This window comes from Necator americanus, chromosome II (assembly GCF_031761385.1).
Source record: "Necator americanus strain Aroian chromosome II, whole genome shotgun sequence".
NCBI classification, from domain to species: Eukaryota; Metazoa; Nematoda; class Chromadorea; order Rhabditida; family Ancylostomatidae; genus Necator; species Necator americanus.
Genome location: NC_087372.1, coordinates 28,177,275 through 28,202,316, shown reverse-complemented (window position 1 = coordinate 28,202,316; position 25,042 = coordinate 28,177,275). Strand labels below are relative to the sequence as shown.

Below are 25,042 nucleotides of genomic sequence, written 5' to 3'. Positions count from 1 at the left end.
TAAAGTTTTAAAATCGATTGCAAGCAATAACTGCTGTTAGCGTTTCGCAAACAAACGACAAAAAAAAATTCAAAGACTGCGTTAAAAAAAAACATCTGAGAATGAAACACCCAAACAATGACTTGGAAACCGGGTGAAGGTCAAAATAAAAAAGACCAATATCGGTACCGTATCTGTCATTTACATTGCAGATTAATTCAGCACAACTGTAGGAACTCAATGACGATTGCTGACACAGAATATCACTCAATGCTGAAGCATTGAAAAAATTTCACTGACAGATACGGAACCAGTATAAAAATACCTAACTCTTAGTTATTATGACATTGTACTCGTATAGACGTTTTCTGGCAAAAACATTACATAAGGAAAGCAGTATGGCTACAGTGTACAACCTAAATCTATCTACCGCAGATATAGGAACTGTGATAGAGCATGCCAAGTAGTATTTAATTCCTCCTTTCTATTTCCCTATTAGCCCTAAGTTTCGTGCCTCCCGTTCTGCCCACTCCTGAAGCTGTCCTTCGTCCTCTATAGGAGAGTCATCCTCACCACAAACTGCATCGATGTAGAATGAACCTAAAATGCTAGAGAATTGATCCAAAACCGCATGGCTTCACCTAAAACGTGATTCGCTTGAAAAAGAATTCCTACCAAAAAAAAAAGCTGCAACTTGCCGAACAGAAAATAAATTGTGGTCCAAAAGATGAACAACAGATGAACTAGTAGAAAACTTTCCACTGCCCAGAATTGGTCAAGCAGATTTTTCAAAAAAGCAACTCAAGAGAATTAGCTCCTGAGTTTGTATAAAACTCCATGTTCACCAAGGCGAAATTCGCCTTGGTGGCAATCTTTAAGAACGCGGTGGTTCACCAACCCCGCTAGTCGGTGAAACTAGCCTTTGAAAAAGACGAGTTTGTCGAAACGTCAGGCCAATAAGAAAGTTTCACCTAAACCTCGTTGGCATAACAAGAAAACATAAATACACTATTAAATGCCGAGGTTTGAAGAAGAGGGGACTTGGAGATTATTTGGTAACAATTCCTCGATCCAAAGGTATTTTTACTGTCACAAAGTTGAAAAAAGTTATGATGCTTATTTTTGGAAAGCACACGATGGAACTACAATAAACAAAACTCCATGTTCAAATTTTTTGACTGACCTTATGGTGAAAGATTCTGTCCTACATAAAGGTTACATTAGCTAAGTACGTCGTAAGCAAGCAAGTAACAAGTAAGCAGTTGAAGTGAGCACTCGGAGAAACGGAATGATCTCGTTCATTTTAGGGTGCATACTCGACAAAGTAAAGGAATGAATTCAAACCTAGAATTTTCATTAAAGGCATCACTCCACGAATCTGAGGTGGTGCAGATTTCAGGTGGAGTATTCGTATACGGGATGGGAGACTATGAAGAGGGTGGTGATTCCGTCCATTTCTCCCCAATTGCCGTAAAAAACGGCCCGGAATATGCGACGCCACACAAGGCTGGCGCGCTCCAGTCGAACTCCATGTAGAAAATAGTGCGCCAGAAAGCCGTATCTTCCGGGCCGTTTTTTACGGCAATTAGGAAGAAATCACCCCCCTCTCCATAGTCTCCCATCCCGTATACGAATACTCCACCTGAAATCTGTACCACCTCAGATTCGTGGAGTGATGCCGTTAACACCATTGCTTACGATCTTTGTCCCCGAGGACTTAGTCTGACTACTCAAAAAGGTCTCCAGATTAAAGTACTTATGGCTGAGTGTTTTTGATCTTTTAGACAGTTATTTCTGATCTCTTCCATATGAACACGGGCGGGACTTATCTTTGTGTTCCCAATGCTATTATTGTTTTATTGGCTCTTTATTCTTGTTTTTTGTAGTCTTCTTATAATACAAGGGTTTCCTACCAAAAAAAAAAGCTGCAACTTGCCATGAATGAATCTAACTCTATGAGAAAATACATTATTACATGAAGACACATGTAGTAATGTATTTTATCATTGAGTTAAATGCATACTGGATTTCATTTAAGCACGTGTCATCGTCGATATATTAATCAATGAAGAACGAATTTTGAGGAATTACATAGTTATTGGTTCGCACTGTAATATATCGTCCTGGATACCAAACTTGTTTCTGCAATTTTTTTTTAATTAGAAGGAAACTAACGCTGCGCAGTTAGGCTTTCGAACTCGTCGTCCGAGGCATCGTCATCAGATCCTGTACCTAAATAAGTACAAATGAAAACTTCCACTGAAAAAGCCTAGCTGAGCCAGTAGAAAAAAGTGGTTCTGAGAAGAGAAGGCACGTCTATACTAAAACCTACTTTAACATCTACGGTTACAGAAATAATCATGAATAGCACAAGTAATGAAGTAACGATAGTAGTATCTTAACAGTACCTATTCTGAACGAACTCGGCTGTCTGTCAGGCATCACGAACACGGTGGTATAATCGCTGAGGTCGACAACAACACGACTGCCGCGTACCGATAGTCGCGACGACACTGCGGCGGTGCCACCGACCACTATGGTCACAGGATCCGACTAAATTTTTCTTGAAAAAATAATGAAGAAGGCGAGTGAAAACATGAAAAACTATAAATTAGATGACAATCTAAAAAAAAAACTCTGAAAAGATTTGGAAAACCAGGAAATATCTTTACTGGAGGAAATCCTGAAAAATGAAGAAACATAAAAACAACGAATGAAGATCCATCACTGACGAAAACGAGAGGAAAACAAAACAACTAATTTACAGGTAAATTCAGACGATGCAAAGCCAAACAGACAAACAGATTACAAAATGACATCGTACCTTGTCCTGTTGTGGGAAACCCTTGATAAATTCCTGTACTGCTTCGTTGGTAACCTGTGAATTAATAATGAGATGTAATAAAATGACATGTAAATTGTGTAATCGTCATTAACTTGGACCTTTCAGAAAACAAAATCTTACCAATATCGATCCGCTCAAGTCAAGATGCCGAATATTCTTCATCTTAGCGAGTCCTTTTACGCCTTCATCTGATAGGTATACACAGTTCCTTAGTTGAAGAAGAGAAAGAGATCTGCAGGAGTAGACGATTTCGAGCAAGACACCAGATCGAAGGGCAGCCAGGGAAGACAAGTCCAGCTGCAGTGAGTGCACTCAAGATGTCTTTATGACTCGAAAATAGCAAAACAGTGGAAGGAAGAAGAACAGAACCGAAAAGTCTACAAGTCTACGAAGCAATTATTCAACGGCGCAAGCGAAGTTCAGGCTAAAAAATGAACATGCAGGAAATGAAGTTATACCAATTATTTTTAAATGTCTTCGAAATCACAACCCAAATTTTCGAATTTGTTCGGATTTTCCTACTGATCTGAGTGGCCGAATCTTTGAAGTCATTCGAAGCTTTTTTTTCGATTAAATAACTTTTCGAATGGACTCGAATTCGAAAAAAAATGCACAAATGGCAATTTAAGTTTTCAGCAAAAAGTAATACAAGAGGACGTAATGCACTGCTTTCTTGTAAAAAACCGTATTAAACAATGCGTTTCTGAAAGAATCGAATTGAAGAAGTACATATTGCCGCCTGTTGCAAGTACATAGCGATGACGAGGTACGTATACTTCCTCCGAAACAGAAAAATGGGAAGAAAAAATTTTAAAGCTGACTGCACTAAGGGCTACAGAGCAAAAGCAAATAATTTCAAATGCTCATATGGTAGTAGAGAAAAATGTGTACGGCTAGACGCACCTGCTCAAGATCCTTTAAATGTGAAATTGCTCTTAGCCCCGTCGTTGTTATCGATAGATCAGAGCCAGCATTGGCGAGGCTAAGCGTTTTGAGACTGGTCAACACTTCGCTGATTTTTATGACGAACGCATCATCTACCAACGAATTATAGTCTAGTCTGGAATGAAATGGGCAATTTTTGAACGCTAACATCATTACTGCGCCAAAGGGATTATTTCATGTGAAACTTACGCTAATTCCACTAAAGAGGACATGTGGCATATGTGAGAAAGACCTGCTGTAGTGAGCTTCTCGAAACGATCGCCACATAAAGTGAACACCCGTAAGTCCGGCATTGTTCGTGAAATCATACTAAAATGGAACAATATTTGCACAACTAAATAACATAAAAGGTTGTTAGATTATGACTGAATATGCAGTGAAGAAAAGTAGTGTTTTTATACTCTTGAAATACCACTGCACAGCATATAGCAACGAGTGTTCAAAAAAATTCTCAACATCTTACACTCGGAACAAAAGAAAGAGAAGACAGTAAGGTCGGTAAAATCATTGGGACGAAGAGAACGAAGCTGACTTATTCAACAACCGTGAAAAAAGAGAAAAGAATATAACGTTCGGAGATAAGAGGTATTAGATTTTCTGCATATGGAAAACTTCATTCGGACTTTTTTCAAAGTTTTTTTTTCAAACGAAAGAAGCAATGCAATGACAACTACTAGGAGTTCCAATATTGCTGGTTATTCGCTACATCCATGTTTTTCTTTTCATATCTAGCGGGATTAACTCTACTTTCTATAAGTGGAAAAGAATAAATGGAAGAGGGGAAAAAGGAGAAAAAAGCTGTCAACAAGTTAAGGTCATTCGTTGTCATGTATACTAAAATCTAAAAAAAAATTATGTAGAAGACGACGCGTTCAAATCATACATGCGATAGTCGGAGCAGGTGCTCCGACCTCCTTCACTTTTGGACGGTTGGGAATGAGATCTCTTTCACCTTTGGACGGTTTGCGAAGGGATCCTCATCACTTGAGCTGCACATGAGCTAGACCCTTTCATCTGAGGAGGGTCCGGCTCCTCCCTATCGCACCTGTAGTTCAAGTGCTAGTGCATTAGAATTTGTTCTTTGGAAAGTACAGACGATACAAGTTTAAGTATCTATGGTTAGGACGAAGGATCCAAAAGAGATCAGTTGCGACGCTAAGAATGAAAAGGGTAAATTGTGTTGCAGCTCAACGCACAATAATATACTTCACTTATTTATGCAAACATCCTTCAACTCACCTCAAGTTCTCGTCGGTAACCTTGTAACAGTCATTAATCCGCAACTCTTTCAAAGAACCAGCATTTATGCATAGATCCTCAAAAGCCATTTCGTCCACGTGGGTACTGCCATCCAAGTAGAGCTAGAAATCTTGCGCAATAACAAAGAAATATCCGCACACAGAATTTTGGACTTTAATGCACAACCTGCTCCAATTCACTTCCGAGCAATCGGAAGCATCTTCCATGAAGTCGACGGCTACCCCTAATATCAAGGAATCGTAAGGATCGGCCACAACCTTTTATGAGGTACCAGAAAGCCTAGGACGATTTCGTACGTATATATGTTAAGCATACGCAACTGCACATAAATGAGAATTACCTTGTCCGACGCGTTAGCCATGTCTCGATACGTTAATTTTCGTAAAGAAGGCAAAGCGTCACTGAGTTCGCCCAGAGATTCCCACGACGCTCGGACTCCAGAAAGGTCAAGCTAAACCCATTCAATCGTCAAAACTAATTCTTGTAAATAATGTTCCTCACCTCCTCCAGAGAAGGACAGCTGCTTGCAATCATTTCTAAGGCTTTCTCGTCCAGCAGATGCACAATACCAGAGATATCCAGAGATTTCAGATGGACCCCACAACGTCTCAAGATTGCCTGAATAAGTGAGTGATATACCCAAAGCAAATATATGAAAGGTTGTTTTTGCCCTTAACGTTTCAAAACAAAAGCAAGATTTTTTGAATATTGTTGATTTTTCACTTCTTTTTTTCTAGTTCCTTCTAAACATTGCATTAGGTTTGTGCTTTCCCCGCTTCCATTTTTCATTGATACAAGCACTGTACAACTGTCACAGGAACACATAAAAAAGAACAAAAGAAATTATAGCAATAACGTTTAGCAAAAAGAGGTAGCTAGTGGGTGAAAAAGTGTGCTATTGCTTTTGTACTATTGAAAAAATCTCCCTCTCTGCCTCAAAATGTCACAGAAAAACGTTAGCCTTCAGAGGGAACCAAAGATGTATGTGCATGTAGGCACATCTAGACTACTCCTGAACAGCGTAACTGGAAGATATGTAACTTTAATGCCTAGATTCCGATCATCCCCCTCTCAATCAAGGGTCAAAGAAAAGCCCATCCACGCATAACATAACACAAATCGTCGCAGTTTCGGTAGTGAAGACTGACAATGTAAACTATGACGAGTCTGATTAAAGCGTACTATGCATTAATTTACTGATGAACTAATTAAACAAATTCTATCCAAGACGAAAAACCCACCTTCAAATGATGATTCCGGAATGGATTGCTTTTCCCGAAGCCTTCGCAGTCCCTGCTTAGCACGATGCGAGGAATCAATGCCCACGACTAGAAGTTAAAGGCATCACCCCTAGAATCTGAGGTGGTGCAGATTTCAGGTGGAGTATTCGTATACGAGATAGGAGACTATGGAGAGGGAGGTGATTCCGTCCATTTCTTGCTAATTGCCGTAAAAAACGGCCCGGAAGATACGGCTTCATTCGTTTTGGCGCACCATTTTGTACAAGAGGTTCGATTGGAGCGCGCCAGTCTTGTGCGGCGCCGCATCTTTCGGGCCGTTTTTTAGGGCAATTAGCAAGAAATGGACGGAATCACCTCCCTCTCCGTAGTCTCCCATCCCCTATACGAATACTCCACCTGAAATCTGCACCACCTCAGATTCGTGGGGTGATGCCTTTAACAAAAATATCAATTATAATATAGTTCTAAAGTTCATGAGAAGAATCTAGTGGTGTTATATTTTAGGAGCAAACCTTCATTGACGCTTCCATACACCGTTTACTCACACGTTCCATGCGAATAGAATCATTCACGGAGAGATAAGCAGCGATTCGTTCCAAACCTCTCGGTGGAAGATCGTCAAGTGAGCAACCCTGGAAGTTTCTTTTTTCTGAAGCGCGATTATTAAAAATATATAAATTGACACATAATCTCTGTTTCGATGATTTAAAAAAAAACCCCACCTCGATGCCACTAGATGACATTGTCGTAGATGCCAACGATTGGCTCGATGATGCGCGCGACAGAGCAAACGCTTCTTCTGAAACAATGTTACGCTTTTTAAAGGCAGCGTATCGCGATTTTGACGTGGTGTGGATCCCAGAGCGAAAGCCTAGAGTTCACTCAGTAGATTGAGGAAAGCCTGGATTCCGCAATCTGCTATCCGAACTCTACGCTTTCGTCGTGGGTTCCGTACCACGTCAAAATCGGGATACGCTGCCTTTAAACGAAAATGATGCAGACAGACGATTTTTTCAGATGTCTTGCACCACCTTTTCTTCACTCATCTTTCATTTATAAAAGTTGTGACGGGGAAAAATTCAGATAGATTTCCATTTATTTCCAGCAACTTAATATAACCGCACCTTTACTGTCATCAGCAAGCACCACACCTTTTCCTCCTTTTCGTCGTGAAACATACTGAAAATAATGCAAATAATCCCCATGCACATTCCAGAAGCTCACCCATAGTTAGAGTTCCAAAACTTTAAAATTGGAACACAGAATTCTGCAACTGCAAAAGAACAGAAAATTTCAAACAGCGACTAAGGGACTGACCGCTGACACCACCATTGTTTGTTCATAGAACTTTAGTTCCTCCGGTGAGGCGCGTTTTGCTTTCTCTGCGTCTTCCGCCTTCCTTAAATTATACAAGAATAATATTTCCAACCAGCAAAGTGAAATCAAGAAAATTGCAATTAAGCTGCCTACTTAAAGGTAATAACTGCCGTCCCGCAGTTCTTCTGAAATCTTGGCAGTGTACCGAACATAGTGTGACGTCGGTCCTCCCGCGGCAGAGAACAATGCGAAACCTACAGATCGACATTAACAACCAGTTTAGTTTTGAAACTCTCCAAACCTTTCCAAATTGAGAGAAAAACGATTGCAACTGTGAAGGAGTGATCCTAGGTGAGACATTTGTAACAATGATCTTCCGATCTTCCTTGGATTTCGCATGAAACGCGAGTGATGCGTCGAAATCTGCAGGAAATGAGACTAACAATAACATGACAAGTAGACGATATTGTAAAATCACAATTATATTTACCTATGTTGAAACTTCAACTTCATATTTCTCCGAGTTTTCCTAGAAACTCCTATTTTTCAAAGAATTGTGAAAATTCCCTTTTTAAAGCCGGTGTGGACTCGAGTCTCTGTGTTTTTCGAATATTTGTTACTGAGAAGAACTTTGGCGCATTTCCAGTATCTAACATTGTGAAGTACCTGATGTTTAGTCTACCCTGTATGGTGGAACGACTCTGAGGACAAGATATTCGACTTATCATTCGATTCTAACATTAGCTTAATTGGTACTGAAGGTTGTATTTATTAACATGTGACTTTTTCAAATAGTATTTAAAGACATCACCCCACGAATCTGGGGTGGTGCGGATTTCAGGTGGAGAAGTCCTATACGGGAAAGTAAATTATGGAGAGGAGGGTGATTCCGTTCATGTCTTCCTAACTGCCATAAAAAGACGGCCCAGAAGATGCGGCGCGTGCCCAAGACTAGCGCGCTCCAATCGAACTCCTTGTAGAAAATAGCGCGATCGATACCGTATCTTCTGGGCCGTTTTTACGGCAATTTGGAAAAAATAGACGGAATCACTCTTCTATCCATAATCTACTACTCCGTATAGGCATAACTCACCCGAAGTCCGCATCACCTCAGATTCGTGGAGTGATGCCTTTAAGATCATGATATATAATAACGGGCTTATTCTGTCACGTTCGTGTGTGATTCGCGAAATTCGAAAAGTTGGGTGCGACGGGTCTACCGGCGTCGGATTGCTGCGCCGGCGCCAGACATCCATAAAATGGATTGTAACGGGATCACCGGCGTCGAATTAGTGCGCCGGAGCCAGATATCCATGAACTGGGGTGCGACGGGTCCACCGGCGTCGAATTTCGGAGTCGCGGTGCAGAAGTACCGCGCACTACCTTCATGTGCATGTCGCAAAAGGTAAATGGGACGTTGCAAACGTTCCATAGTCGTATCCACTTTCCGCGTTGTTTTTCACTTCTACGACTCCTCCGTTCTTCACAAAGTGGAAACACCAAAGTTAACTGTTGCTTAAATAGTAGCCAACTTTTTACATGATCTGATTTGGATCAGTGGGATATCAGTGATTTCGTTCACCTCATTTTATGTGAAACATCATTCTGTGATAACTGTTGGGAGAAACAAGAGGGAGACCTGTACTTTGAGTAATGATTTCAAGTCGTGTAAATTTAACATTGGTATCGATGGAATGCTTAAAGGTAAAGTTTGAATGTTTTCCAAATGTAGAACTGACGCGTTTACAAAGAGAACTATAGAATCTTTAGCCTAAATTTCGTTTAAGAAAAAGAAGAGAACGTTGTCAGAAAAACACAATTCTAATTTTACAGAAAATGTCACTATTATTAGTTTACTTTCATTAATCAGTGATGGCGAGTGGAGCGAACACCACAGAAAGTCTGAAGTCCGGCTTTTGCCGAACGCTCAGACTGGAATGAGAATAATAGGGTTAATTCGTTCTTTTTGTAGGGGTGTGTTTTGATGGTTTGGTGGGGGGGGGGGGGGTGTTGGGGGGGGGGGGGGGGGGGGGGGGGTGGGTGGGGGGGGGGGGGGGGGGGGGGGGGGGGGGGGGGGGGGGGGGGGGGGGTGGGGTGTGGGGGTGGTGGGGGGGGGGGGGGGGGGGGGGGGGGGTGGGGGGGGGGGGGGGGGGGGGGGGGTGGGGGGTTCATTAGAAAACATTTTCTACAAAGCATGACCGTGACCGCGCATCCTGACCAAACAAAATAAACCATTAACTTCCCTCTTTAAAAGTATTTTCCAGGTTAACTACAATATCTAAACTTTTATGGGGCCTTGCTAACACCGCTTTTCATAAAATAGCTTGCCTAAGAATATTGTGGAAATATATTAATGTTTAGGACTGAAAGTTACAAAAGGAATGAACCAGAACGAATCTAGATACTAGCGAAGATTTTTTTCTGTTTTAGGGACTGTAGTACCCTTTCATGTCGGGAACCAGCTTTACATATCCCCGTTTCACGATGATTGCGAAGAAAAAATAGAATACCACAAATATCCCCGAGAACGAGATTCGTTCGCCAATTTTCTTCTTCTTTATTGTGCACAAATAAATGCAAATTGGTGTATGGCTGTTCCTGCTCTTGGCAAGCAATTAACGCACTGACCATCTGTTTCGCCTGAGTCGAAATTCTGTCCACCGGCCAATAGCATCGGCAGTAACCGTCGATATTTGATGAACTCCGCTGCCGAATGTGACCATGTACGCCTGAACAAGTTCCGATAAATTAGTCACTTTATGTTAAAGCGCCAAGTAAATGTCTAACGAGTTTCCTTTTAACAGCACTTTTTCCTTCGACCTGTTTACCCACCTCAATTTGCCGACGCTAAAGAACCGTGCCCTTGTCACGAACGACTGAAAAGCTTCCGACATGTCGTTGAGACCTCGACACTCCAGATTTTGACCGTGCAGTCGTCGTAAGGCTTTGAACATCGTCTAAAAAACTTTTTTTTTTAAATAGGTGGTGTGTTGAGTGATTCTCAGAATTTTCTTCATAAACTTGTTTGAGATTTTGAAGTTCTCAAGCGCAGCATCTTTCTTCAATACTTGTGTAGCTCTCCAATACTGCACAATTTTTCTTTCTTTTCGACTCATGAATAATAGGAATAGAAGAATTAAGCTGATGGAAGACTCACGAAAACAAGGGAGTTTTCGTTCTACTATTGATAACACTACGCGTTTACAAAAAGAATGACAAACCGAAGTGTCAATATGTTCCCAAATACTATTCTCCTTATTCTCCTTGGAGAACCTTCCTTTCGGTATAGCGGCAGGAACCTCCATGGTAGTCTCAAACAATTTCGACGAGTTTAACGTGAATTTCCGCTGATACGAAGGATAAATTCAAACACAGCAAAAACGAAAAAAAAAAGTTGATTTCTCGAAGATGAAGAGGAATAAATCGGCTCCTTTGCGTAGATTAGTATTTTGTGATTTCAAGAAGTAAAAAATAGGTTATTTGCAATTATGACGACGTCCTGCTAGAAAAACCTTCACAAGTTCGAGTGGTCTTTGATTCTTTCAATGACTTTGTTTAATAATGAGGTAGGATTTGGGACATAGCTTCCGAGTAACATAGGAAACATATGGAAGTCTTTGCAAATCCAAGAATCAAAGACTACAGAAGTACCAGAGGAATTAGGAAAAGGTGTTTAATCCAGGAATACTTTCCCAAAAAGAATGAGGAAACATATATAGACAACTTCAATAATTAGGTGATGAAAATCTTAAAAAAAAAGATCTTAAGAGAAAATCTTCTCAAGTATTGTACAAGAAAAATCTAAGTCCACTACTCCTCTAACTCACAGATTCGACAACACTAATCACTTGACTTGAAAATCATTCAACAAAAGAACCATAATGATATAACTTAGTCAACGACAGCAGGTTGAATGTTAAACAACACCAATAAACACCAATGCTTTTGTAAGATGTATCAACGCCTCGGAAGTGTACCAAAGAATTCCTATCGAAATTATGTAAAATGAGTTATTTTAACAAAAAAAAATAAACAACTGGTTTGGAAAGAAAGAGAGGGAAGCAGAATAGGCCCATGTTGGAAATAACCTGAAGTATTCTGTCTTTTTTTTAAATTTTCTGATGGCACTTTCGTAAACACAATAATTGTTCTTAAGTGCAAGACCGTGGACCATCTCAAAATGCGAAGAAAGCATAAAAGACAAGCCAGTGCACAATTAATCTCCCATTGAAATTTCCTGAAGTTATATATCCAAGGCGGGAATAGCGCAGTGAATAAGGGGTTCGGCTGGGACTACACGATCAATGGTTCGAAACCGCCCTCGACCGTCAACGCGCCAAGGCCCTTCATCTTTCCGGGGTCGATAAATTGATACCGGACTTGTCTGGAACAATAAAAACACAAAATTACTACGTCGCCTCGCCCCGGCACGACACTTTACAGGTCTCACACTCGTTCATAAACCTCAACGGATTCTTAATTGAAGTCGAACCCGCACGTGCATCCACATTGGGACCGATCAACGCCGTGCAATTTATCCTTCACTTTTTCTATTCAAATGCTTAGTCCATTTTCCACAAGAATGATTTTAAAAACAAACTTCTGTGTCCAAATTGGAGAAAGTATTATTGATAACTATGATCATATTGGTGCTACCCAACTGTTATCAACGTGCACGCAAAAACTCTAGAGGACTACATTTGATCGAAAACACCAGAGACTCTTTCGTTCCACCAAATTTTAGGAGAAGACTTACACTAACTGTACAAACGATGAACATGAAGTCATGAATCTAAGAGCAACACTCATCATACTGTTTGAGAAGGTGAGGTGCAAGGTAAGAGGGTGAAGCCATGCGGTAGCCCAACCTCAATACTTGCGCACGTTTTTTTACGGCGAAACTGTAGTTCCTCAGTCCGTAAGTGAATAGACATCTCTATTGAACTGCTAAGAGACCGCGGTTTCAAACAACCAAGTTCACTTTCAACACCTGTTCTGATTTTTGCTCAGACGAGTACAGCAAAAACAACTTGTTTCTTCAAACGGAGTCGTGTTACTTTTGTGAGTCACCATGCATGACAATCGAGCAAATTTGTGAGGAAAAAAGTGAAAAAGACAGGAGATATTGCTGTATAACTGTTTCTGCATCATGGAGAAGAAACCGTCTTACCAATCTGTCAGCAACTAAAGATATACAATTCAGAACAAACATTCGCATTATACATTTTTCCGCTCGATTACCGCGACGCCGAAAAGGTTTTTTCATCCGCGTCAATGGGATTTCTGCGATTCCTCGCTCCAGCCTTACTGTGTACAAAAAGCGATCGCTTTGTGAGAACGATGTCGAATGAAAAACAATGAGAATGTAATGAAACCATACTGGAAAGAGTTCTCGAAAAAAGTGCCGCATGGTCGTAAACGGTCCATTGACCGTCAGGTGCTGCGCGGTACCCCATTCTGTACAGCAAAAAAAAATAGACAGATATGGAAATGTGAAGGCACATTGAGCAAATGTGACGACGACAGCAAACATTACACAATTGTCGACTTAAGAGAGTAAGAGGAAAATTTTTTTGACAGCAAATGATTCACGAAACTAGTCGGTTTTAGTGAGGGAATCCGACTGAACCAAAGTCGACGACAATATTGCGCAATTCCGACTTTTTTAACTTTACTTTTAACGAGTTGGATCTTCCAAGATAGCAACACCGTTATCTTTGCTTAATCATATCTCAACAGCTGATCGTAGGCACAAAAACCATTGTAACGACCACGCATGCAGAATGACGTTGAACGGAAAGGATAAGAATGCAGAACTCGGCTTAAGATCAGAACTTTCGGGTGCATCAACCCGTTCGACTTCGACTCAAAATCGTAAAAATTGGCTAGCGGCCTATACCTGCAGGAGTCAACCAATGATCATTTCAGTGCCCTTAAAGTTCTAGAGAAATCAGGTAGCAATTTATTGACGGGAAGGATGAAAGGTTTAGTTGTTCTAGGGTGGCGCCGAACAATTAGTGAAAAGTTGCGCGCAGACGTAGCGAACACGCTTAGACGATCTGAATGAACGAAATAAATTATAAATCATAGAAATAAAAGAAACAAATTATAGGAAATACAGAGCTATGGAAGTACAAATTTGAAATAGGCGACTAAAATGAAAACATCATTGTTACAAGCATCCAAGATGAAATATGATTTCAAGTTTTTCTAAGTTCCTAAGGAGAAGAACAACGAAATTATTAGTTAGTCAATCGTGGACGGTCCCTCAAAAACTTGCAGCATGTTCTGCAATCGTGTCAATGTATCCTGATTGCGGAAGGATGTTTCCGCGCGACTGCATGACACTTCTTTTAAGCATTCACCAGCATTTCTTGTCAACGAACAAAGCATTACGGTTTCGCCTCGACTAGAAATTTAGAACGGCACACTTTCTTTCTAGGAGAATAACTGGCTAAAGCCAAGAGTCGACATATTAACAGGTCAAATAAGAATATAATTCAGATATTTGCTTTCTGATTACAACAAAATCTCATTTTTTCCAACCAGAAACTTCCATGACCTATGACTTTTAATATCACCAATAAGAGCGAGAAGAACATGCGTATATTTGAAGCAAAAAAGGTATTAAATTCCATCACAAATTGCTTCCAGAGATGCTAAAGATAATAGCTTTTAGACGAGCGACCAATTTCCAACACATTGCTCGTCCTTTCTACTTTCTTAAATCGTGCACACGAGAAGAGCATTTTCCAAAGGAATTCTGTTACCTGCTTATACAGGAAAAAAGCCAGAACAGGTGGATTTAGAAAACAAAGTTTTTCTTAAATTTCGAATTCACTTTCCCCATTCTGTACTACACTAATCCAAATCTATTTCAAAGAACCTGATTATTAGGGGATATCCTATATATAAAGAATGATAGCAGGCTGAGAAGACTTGAGGAGCGTACATGTTCTTCATGTTTGGGTCAGTTCTGTTCTCTCCTTCTTTCCTTCTAAGCTCGTTTACTTCAGCGGATTGAAGATATGAAGCGTCAGAATCTACCTCATCTTCAATTGCTCAAAAATTTGAAGTCATCAAAAAAACTAAAGTTCCCGAACACCCTCACTTTTCGGACCTCCTCTTTTCCATTAAAAACAACTCAGAAATAGTGTACTCCAAAACTCATTTCGAACATACATGTAGAACAGGATCGATTTTTGGGTAAATTAATGGTATGTATGAGGACCAGTTGTACTTTTAAAAAGCCTAATTTGAAAGAGGTTTAAGATTCAAACAGGCAGAACAGCCTGCATGTCTGGCTTGCTCATGCCACCTTATCCTTTTTTCGTCTTAACATCAATCATCAATATTTCTTTGAAAAAAACTAGTAATATGCCTATGGATTTTCAATAGCGGTTGCAAAAAAAAAACTGACATTAATGTTTCTTAACCGACGTCTATTGAAAAGGCGATTTTAACTGAACTGAAAAGGAACCGAGAACGAGTAAAAAGTAAAGTAGAAGTGCTTAAGCTTCTTTATTATAACAAGCAGTGAAAAAAAAACCCAAAAGATAATTGAAAACAACAAAATCTTGAGAATGTCCATGAACACTGCCTCCAAAGAACGATGGTTGTGATACTAACCCTCAAAAAATAACAATCATGATAGGAATAATTTAAAAAGTAAGTACATTCAAACAACGCTAACGCACCCTCCCTACCGTATTCTCAAATTTCTCATAACTGCTGCCCAAATGGTTTTCGTACAAATAGAACAATAATGAGAGATGTGCTTTGAAAAAGTCATCAAATACGACTATCTTCTTCCTCTAATTCTGCTACCAATTTGTCTAATGTCACGTAAAAATCACCATATATCTACATGCTTGTAAATAATGTTCAGATGGCCAATAAATGGAAGATGGTGTTTGTAAATGAACTCAAGAGAGCATTGAACACTGCAGTTTAGCAGTCTCCTTTTCCGGTAACTATTCTTTAAGATAAAATATTATATCCTGATTGGGCTTGAATTTCGAAATCAAAGAATCATATAATCTTATATACAGACCTACAGTCTTAGTGAAAGAGTCCTAACACCTTTAGAAAGTAGAAGACAAAAAAGAACAAGCATATTTATGCAAGTTTGCAAAGGTTATCACAAAGATCAAATGCTTACCCCCTTTCCTCGAAAAGATAAGCAAGTCTCCAGCACCTTTGTTAAGCGCGAAAATAAGGAGGATTCAGAGGAGAGGACGGATGTCACGATATCAAATGACTAAGAGCGTATCTTTCAGTTGTGAAGTGCGACATTTTCTTTGAATCGACATTTCTCTGATAAGCACCAACTAACACTGCGAAGACAGCACGACAGCTTTTGCAGCGTTTTTAGCGCCACCATCAGATTTTTTGATTGTTCGAAATATTTCTGTTAATTGTTCCTGGTTATTCATCACATTTCTACTTGATTGGTTACCCCAAAAAAAAATTCTAGATGAAAACTCGCACAAAGGTCATCTCATGCATGATTAGCAAACAGCTTAGATTCGCTAGTTAATCGTGAAGATTATGAACATGTGATAGTGTAGGTTGGTTTAAAGAAATGCTGGCTTGAAAATCACTGAATCATGGTGAGGACAGCAACAATGCGTATCTGCAATGCGGAGACTTACGCAACGAATGCTTTCGAGGGCAAATTCAGGAAGAGAAGAGTAGAGCTTGATACCTCCGTAAGAATTGATTGTACACTAGCAATCAATTCGTACGAATTATCAAGCTATTGGAATTAGATTTTTTTTTTTTTTGAATTGGCTAGGAGCTGATATCTTATTCATTTAGTTTAGTTCTAAAACCGAAAAAGCACGAATGAATTAGCTTTAAAAAAACCTAAAGACAACTGGCTACCATTTCTAAAGATACAAGAACATTTACACAAAGGAAATTGGAAAACAAAGTGGTACCGGAAACCGATTAGTAAGAACATTCTAGTCCACTACCACTCGGCACATCTCTGGAAAACCAAAAAATCAATAATTAAAAGTATGTTCAGAACAACTACAACAGTTCCATCTGAGGATCAAGAACGTATTGCATCCTCTAACCCATTGCTCATTTTAAACGGAATCATAAATCAGAGCGTCGGTGCCACAGCAGAGAAGTGACGACAAAGATTCTCTTCTGCCTTCCCTTTTATTTCAGATGAAATGAGCAAAGTGGTGCGAGCAAGCTTGTTTAAGGATGGTCTACAAAACTCAAAGTGGTGGACATACCACCTGCGATTTTGAAGAAACAACTAGTTCACAATCGTGCGGAGGACAGGCTTTGTGAGACACCAAATTGTGTCATTTGTCCCAATGGAAAACAGGGTGATTGCGACTCCTGATTAGTATCAAGAATCATTTGTATGATCAAATGTCCATTATGTGGAGGTGAATACATTGGTGAAACAGGAAGAGCACTATATAACCGAGTCAATGAGCACTTACACGGGCTCGTAAATCAAAGCTGTCAAACTCTTTAGGTACTCATCGCAAACAATGTTACGACAACAACCCTTTCAAGGTGACAGTAACGATCCTGACACGACAAACCAAACCTTCTGGGCGAAAAACCTTAAACGTGTTTTATATACCAGACAAAATCCCAGTCATGAAAAGAAGAGTGCATCACAATTACTAATGAACTGACACCGTATCAAAACCTTTGCAGATTTGACTTACGACGTTATTACTTACTATTAGTGACACACCAACAAGTCGAACGAGCCTAACAACCAGTGGTATACTATCATCATGGTTTATGGCTATCACGGTTAGCATCATTCTAGTCTGTTTCTCTGACACAGCCGGTGAGTAAATGAGATCTAGTGGGAGGACAGAGCAAGTGAGTGATGGATTGCACGTGTTTTGATTTTTCCAGGCTCTAAAGAAGACGACGACGCCGAAGCTTTAGCCAGAATAAATATCAATAACAGTCTTGGTTTCTGCTCAGGAGAACTTTTACACGATTAAATAAGCTATTTTAATAGTAGAGGAAGTTTAAAAAGACGAAGTGAGCAAATCGCCACAAATAAGCATCAATGTTAATCAGCAAATCGCCACAAATAAGCATCAATGTTAATCAGCACATGATGCATCATAAAAAGTGGAAAATTCCAATAAAAGATGACGGTGAACCCTAACATAATATCCAACATCATATGACGGTAAAAGTTACAAAGATTGATGGAATGAATACAGCCACACTCTGCTTCGAGTTTCTACTAGAACATTCGTGGGTAGGTGAGCGTCAATGGCGTGTCAATAGGGTTTTTCGAGCACGAAGAAAAGTCTTACAGAGAGGACAAAGAACTTGTTTGCGGTGTCACGTTTCAGAGGGGCATTCTACAAGCATAAAATATTATCTAAGCATCACGGCGAGATGGAAATATTTGTTTTGAATTTACTCAGTTTTACCGATACTATTGTTGTAACTACTTTTGCTCAAAGTAAATGTTTACAAACTTCAGTAATCATCTCCGAAATCTCTGGAAATAGGTAAAAAAAAAGAAAGCATAAAAGTGGACACTACCCAAGGAAATCAGGTTGAGACATTGCTGAGGACTGCAAGACGCCGCACTAGTGGATAGAGAAAGTGAGGAGTTAGCTATAGATGAGCTAAAGAGCGTCGAAACAGGTGCTGCCAAGCCATAAAGTGACTGTGTATGTGGGATTTTGTTAAAAACCTCCTCTAACAAAATGGACCTCTGACTGAATGTGCTCCTCGACTCGACGTCGGAGCACTGGTAATCAACAAATCCCAAGATCAGTGTTTGGTGAAGACATTTTATCCCTTATATGTTTCTTCTTTTCTTTGGACGCCTGTGTAAATGGTTTGAATGCGCATAACCCAGAAAATTTCAGAATGTTTTTAAAAATTCTACAGTTGTTCAAAAGTGAATCTGTAACAATTACGATAGTAAAGTCATGATTCGGGACCACAATATTGCGCACAGTGTTTGTAAACACCACGGTATGCCGGCATTATATTGCCGTCGCTTTTTTAAATTCTTTCACTTATGACTCTTTAAAAAGAGAAAAAGTACCGCCAGGTAACTTTCATCGTTTACGAAAATGTTCTCATCATTGAAATTCGTTTCTAAAAAGGGGTTCTTGGTAGCAACAGGACCATTTATGCGTAAAGTTACCCCAGATGTATCCTTAGGGGATATTTGCACAGAATTGAAAATAGGTCTTCACAAATAGGCAGTTAGCCAATATTTTTCAATGGATAACATGTGAAATGAGTGAAATAATCTTATTTCCACATTTTGAGGAGGATTGAATGAAACAGAGTCGAACTCAAAAAAAGCAACGGTGATATTTGCTGAGATATCTTCGTTTTCACGGAGTCCTTGGACAGTATTCCCAATGTTGATCCCAAAAAAGCTTCATAGTAGGGCAGATAATCAAGCAAATAAGTCTTCTATAGGTTCTGCACAAAATCCTGTGAAACAAAAAGCTTCCACGAGGACCATAATTCATCTAGTCACTGGGAATCGCTGCAGTTGTGGAGTTGTGCATGGTATTTTCATACACGCGTACGCTAAATCATACTAAGGGGGAACTTTCATCACACATTTTACCACTCAAGAGCACGACATGACAAGCCTTGGAAACAACATACGCCACTTCCAACAAAAGAAAAATCCACAACTTTAAAAATATAAAAGGATTATATATTGCTTTAACAACAGAATAATATTGTGTTGGTCACACCAGTCACCCGTTATTCATTTTTGCACTTTTGTCAGATCGTTTTGCTTGATATGAAGATAATCTGTAGGAGTTATTTCGTAAGTGGAATGATAAATGACAATGACCAACAAGTAGTAACGCGTGTCAATGATCAAATTTATATTCCTCATTTTATAAAATGTTCTAACACTACCAAAAAAAAAAGAAGGGGACCAGCACAATCTTGACACACAACAGATTTCTCACTAGCGAAGAAGCAGATCTGGTATTATAACTCTCTTTATCTCATCTACCCCAAACCACGCCGGAAACTTTCAGATTACCACCTTGATAGCCACCCGTGAAGAAGGGTTAGAAGGCTGAGGTCGGATTTGAAACAAGTGACATGTGCAAAATCACAAGAGTTTGCCGATTTTCACCAATAACACTGGTTGTTTCTCAAGCAAGTGGGGAAGCAGCCAACGGTAAAAATGATATGGGTATATTAAGCACATGTTTCGAATTTTTTTGAAAGCTCAAATATATTCTTTATGTCTCCGACAACCTTTTGGTGCTACCTGAAAAAAGAGAGCAAATTTCTTTCCTTGTTTTCAATCTCGTTCAGAAAGGAAAAGCCTGGAGCATCTGAATGACATCTGTCAGGATCTTTTATCAAATTTTTAAAAAAAAGTGGCGTCACGTTCGACTGAATTCGCCCCTTTTCGAGAACAAATCCACCGCCTATATCAGATGTCACGCTCGATTTACCAGCGAGAAGGTTCCTCTTTTTTAAAGGCATCACCCCATCTGGAGTGGTACGGGTTTCAGACGGTTTAATGCAAAATCTTACATGTTCTCTTCACACTGCATAAAGAGGCTAGTTCGACATTAATTGGGCGTCGCTTCGGACCACATAGGTATTAGAGCTACCTCACTTTGTATTAAATGCGTCTTCCCACACATCTGGGGTGGTACGGGTTTCAGCGGGTAATGCCTATACGGGGTCGTAGATTTTGGGGAAGAGGGTGATTCAATTCGTCTCTCTGTATCAGTGTAAACGAACGACCCCGGAACTGTTTTTTTACGACAGCTTCTGTTGCAATGCGCAACCGCTGCGCCCGCCACTCCCACGATTCGTTCGAATGGGCTCTCGAATGGGCGCAACTCAACCCCCTCAAATTTACTTCTCGTGTGGGGCTGGCTACAGCTTTGCTCTCTTATGGTCTGACATAAGCAAACGAGGCAGATTTCCCTTTTTCCAAGAGTCTGGTCTTACCTCTAATTAAATTCTAGAGAAAGTAAAAAGGAATCTAGCCCCTCTCTTGATTAAATTTGTCCAAGCGCGTTACCACTACCCTTAAAGGTGAACTTAACTTTTACACGTTCTAGTAAATCTCACAAGAGTATAAATCCACGAGGGAAAACTGAGATAAACTAGGACTTCTACAAGCTTCACTTATGATGAATGGTTGCAAGACAACTTGTTTTAAAGAAATTGGGATAAAAGTATGGTTGTGCTGCTTTATCTGTGAAATATTAGGAAAGAATACAGTTTTTCGCTTAGGTAAATAGACGGAGGCTGCAGCATTCCGATCATTTCATTCATTTTATTTTGTGGTTTTGCTGTGAATGCCTTTAACTGATTAAAGTCGTTGGAGGATTGTCCTTACACAGTGTCACATAATTTCGAACGCTTGCCTGAGATTTGAAGACCTACCAATCACCACCCAACTTATCACCCTTTCTTTTACCCCAGCATCAAAAAAAAGAGATTTGCGAAAATGCCAGGAAGTAAGGAGGTGTTCCACAATTCCAGAAAAACATCTTCTGGTTAGATTCAAAAGCGAAGAAGAAAGGAAAAGCGGTGGTGAGGTGCATGGACGAGAAAGGCTTTCTATGTAAAAAAAAAGAGATGGAACTAATTGCAAAAAAAAAAAATCCCTCAGTCGCTAATTTTTTTAGACTGTCGCAACGTTGTTCTTTCGGTTCGCCAAGCAATTGCGTAGATTAAGCTAACTGTGGCCTCCCTACCTGTCCTTATAAAACTTCCCCTTGCAATCGTAGCGTAAACAACATATCGGCTGAGTACTACCAAACCAAATGTGTTGTCCCCTCTAAACTTGTCTTGCATCGATATTTCGTCATCGCCACGTGTTTTCAACGATGAGAGGGAATGATTAGAAGTACAAGTATACCTTTAAATTGTGGAAGTTTGACAGTGTTTTCAGTTTCGGTTATTTTTGAAAAGAAAACGAAGGAAAAAAAAAAAAAAAAATTTCTTTTTAAATTTTTTTCCTTGAAAGATTCTGTCCGACTGACCGTTACGATTTCGTACGCTGGACAAATTAAACGGCAAGTGATGATTCACCTTCCACGAATCTGAGGTGGTGCAGATTTCAGCTGGAGTATTCTTATAATGGATAGTAGATTATGGAGAGGAGGTTGATTCCGTCCATTTCTTCCTAATTCCCGAAAAAAACTGCGCGGAAGATGCGGCGCCGCACAAGGCTGGCGCGCTCCAGTCAAACTCCTTGTACAAAAAAGTGCGCTAGAATGCCCGAAGCCGTATCTTCCGGGCCTTTTTTTTACGACAATTAGGAAGAAATGGACGGAATCACTCTCCTCTCCATAATCTACTATGCCGTATACGAATACTCCAAATAAAATCCGTACCACCTCAGATTCGTGGAGTGATGCCTATAACTACAGAAGAGAGTAGGTTTATGCTTCCTTTTAAACGTGACCGCCTCCATCAGCAAAAGTTGTTCTACCCTCAAATTGGGTAAAGAGGACGTGGGGCATATGTCAAAAAGAAATGTTCCCATAACCTGCGCTCTTCTGCAAATTCCCACAGTTTTCAGATTAATTGTACATCAATTTCATGTCAAGTCGGGCACATTTTGATTAGTTTTCGAAATATTAAGTCATCCAACTAAAATTTGTCTAAGTTGTCATATGCAGCATATTAGGGTGTGAAACGTCTGCAGAGAAATGGGAAAGAATTCTTGGAGAAAAATTCCCACATCAGTTCCCCTACGACACACTACAAGTGGTTACGTTACATTACAAGTGGTTGCAACTAAGGTTGGGACACATTTGCGGACAGATGTATATTTTCCAAAAATTTTAAAGAGAGATGTATAGTGACATATGTATATGTATAGTATATATATATATATATATATATATATATATATATATATATATATATATATATATATATATATAGACAACTCCACAAAAATGGTTAGTTGCATTTCCTTAACGTTTTGGATAGACCTACTCGATAATATTGATGATATGGAAATCCTGCTAATTCAAAGTCAGCCGACTATGTTTACTGGTGAAATCTTCTATTAGAGAGAAGAGAAACTTCCACATTACAAGAAAATAGCAGAGAGAATATCATGTAATTATGTGTTAAGGTGATAAAGTGAATATTGTAAGATAAATCGACAGTTCAACACTGACGAACCCTTGGCACATTTTGGTTAAATCCCTCAAAACTTTCGTTATTACCAATAATTTTCTTAATTACTTCTTATCTTCCCCAATCAGTTCCCTTACTAATATTTTTAAAACATCAAGGCTATAAATGGAATTGAAAGAGATTCTGCAGAGAACTTCAATAAGTTCCTTTTGAAAGATTTTTCAGAGCTCTAGTATTGCTATTTGTTCTATCTTTTATGTTTGTGATGCAGCGCGACAACTCTCACAAAAATGTTGTAACAAAAACTCACAAAAACAAACGCAAACACAGAAAGTTCGGCAGAAAAAGATCTGTTGTTGGACTGCGCAAAAGATAGAAGATCGCGAGAAACAGGCGTTAGTGGCTGAGTGACAAGCGGAAATAAACTAAAACTTCGAGACCGGAGAATGCGGTCCAAAACATCTATCTATATACTCTATCTAACGAGAAAAGATGCATATAAGCTTGTCGTCTGAGATAGAGTAAGCAAGTGAAAAATCGACGTTAAGAGAAATTTACTTAACTCGCTGACATATTCGAAGATTTGTAGTATTTCTCATTTTGTGGAACAAAATGAAAGTTGCTGTTACCTGGACAAATTTCCGTGAGCACAGCTGTCTGACCCACATGGATGTCAGAGAGAAAGACAGAGAAGCAAAAGACACGTCTCAACATTTAAAAGAAATGTAAACAGTGAAGGAAGATAAATACTGTAATAAAGCACCAAAATGAAAAACAGGGAGTGAAAAAAATGAAGATTTGTAGTGATAGCTTGCAGAAATTCCTCAGAAAATATCTTCTTTAAACTAATCTGATAACCGGCAGAAATTCCTGAGAAATCACTTCCATGAACTATCACAAATAAACCATAATTCAGTAATGATAACCATAACTAGATCTACTTCGATGACCTTTCTCAAACTATTTCCTCTTTTTTTGTACCAACCTGATAGCATTCTTTAACTGATAAGGATTCACGCAACATCTCTTCATTATTACTATTATCGTATTGCGCCATTATCGTATTTGTTTACCTGACCGCACATCTGCCGCTGCACACGTTCGGAAATGATGTCATCTGCGCTAGAATCGATGCAGCTCGAACGATAAGCTTTCTTTTGTGATAGCGTATCGAGAATGTTCCAAGCTTTGTGGTGAAAGGTGCAATGGTTCAAACAAAAAGAACGCAACCATTAATAAATGTTTCGTCGAATTAAACAGTATTTACTTCAATTTGGTCAAAGAACAACAAAAAAGTGTATGTGGATAACTAGTAGCAGACCTCTGTTAAAATACCATCAGATCAGTTCGCAACCGGATAATTTTTTTTAAACAATTCTTCTGATAAATGATGTAAAATTCTTATTTCCACGTGAAGGATAGTTCTATTGAGCTAACAAAAATGATCCTCTGTTCCCCCTCACACACTCTTAATATTGTACTACCGGTCTTTAGGTGTTCTTCATTCGGTCTCCGTCCGTAACGAAAAAAAAAGTTACAGGATTCTAGCACACATAATAATAGCAGTGAAATCGAGACTTCACTTATTGCATCATCACCAGCTTTATTTGAACCAATAATTCGGGAGCAGAAAAAATGAAAGAAGCGAGCGACATATGATTCCGAAGGGGACTTTAGCGGCATAAAAGTGCAAAGAATCAAGAGAACCAGAAGAGTTTTTGTTGCAAAAATTGAGTACAGAAGAAAACGACCAAAAATCTTCGTGTGAGAAAATATAGCGAAGGAATACATGTTGATGGTACTTAGTGAGGAAGAAGTACCCTCCACATGAAAGAATGTGGGATTTCGTCAGAACTAATATTACACGAACAGTAACTTAACAATCACCTGAGGCGTCCGATTGGCAAAGAAGGCGTTCTGACCGGTAGCACCAAAACTCGATCCAAAATCCATTGTTCTCCGGGGAAGTCCAGACAATTTAATTCTACTGCTAACTACAGAGTTTACACTATTAAAACTACCTCGAGAACCTGAAAAACAACAATTCAAGGAAAAGCAGCAAAATAATGTACTAGAACGCATGACTTCACGATCTGGAATCAGACAGCTCTACAAAGTCAGCACTGTGACAGTCCTAATTTCTCTCTAAGATGAACTACATGGGCAGAAATCAGGTCAGCTCATCACACTTACGAGGTGCACAAGTCGATCAATTTCTTGATGGGAGGGTCGTCACGCCTACTCCTTGCAAGAGTTGCACGGAAATTGCTGGACGCGGCGCGATCCACAAGCCGCTTTAAAATTTGTACACTTCGACTGGCTTGTGTTG

At 39.5% G+C, this 25,042-nt stretch overlaps 1 protein-coding gene across 2 annotated transcripts; it reads right to left on the bottom strand.

The window, feature by feature from the left end:
• Nucleotides 1-463: 463 nt before the first annotated feature.
• Nucleotides 464-24,666, bottom strand: RB195_019731 (uncharacterized protein; the record flags this gene model as incomplete). Of its 2 annotated transcripts, XM_064187723.1 has the most annotated exons (22): nucleotides 464-579; nucleotides 2,155-2,211; nucleotides 2,388-2,532; nucleotides 2,804-2,857; nucleotides 2,945-3,121; nucleotides 3,728-3,884; nucleotides 3,959-4,078; nucleotides 5,009-5,130; nucleotides 5,195-5,308; nucleotides 5,370-5,480; nucleotides 5,531-5,647; nucleotides 6,271-6,357; nucleotides 6,783-6,902; nucleotides 6,993-7,069; nucleotides 7,395-7,449; nucleotides 7,588-7,669; nucleotides 7,741-7,841; nucleotides 7,889-8,010; nucleotides 10,216-10,316; nucleotides 10,420-10,544; nucleotides 10,809-10,934; nucleotides 24,601-24,666. In XM_064187723.1, 22 exons carry the CDS (start codon nucleotides 24,664-24,666, stop codon nucleotides 464-466), a joined length of 2,352 nt encoding a protein of 783 aa, XP_064043604.1. The 2 variants fall into 2 exon arrangements, with proteins under 2 accessions (XP_064043604.1, XP_013297838.2); XM_013442384.2 differs by lacking the exon at nucleotides 10,809-10,934.
• Nucleotides 24,667-25,042: the final 376 nt, after the last annotated feature.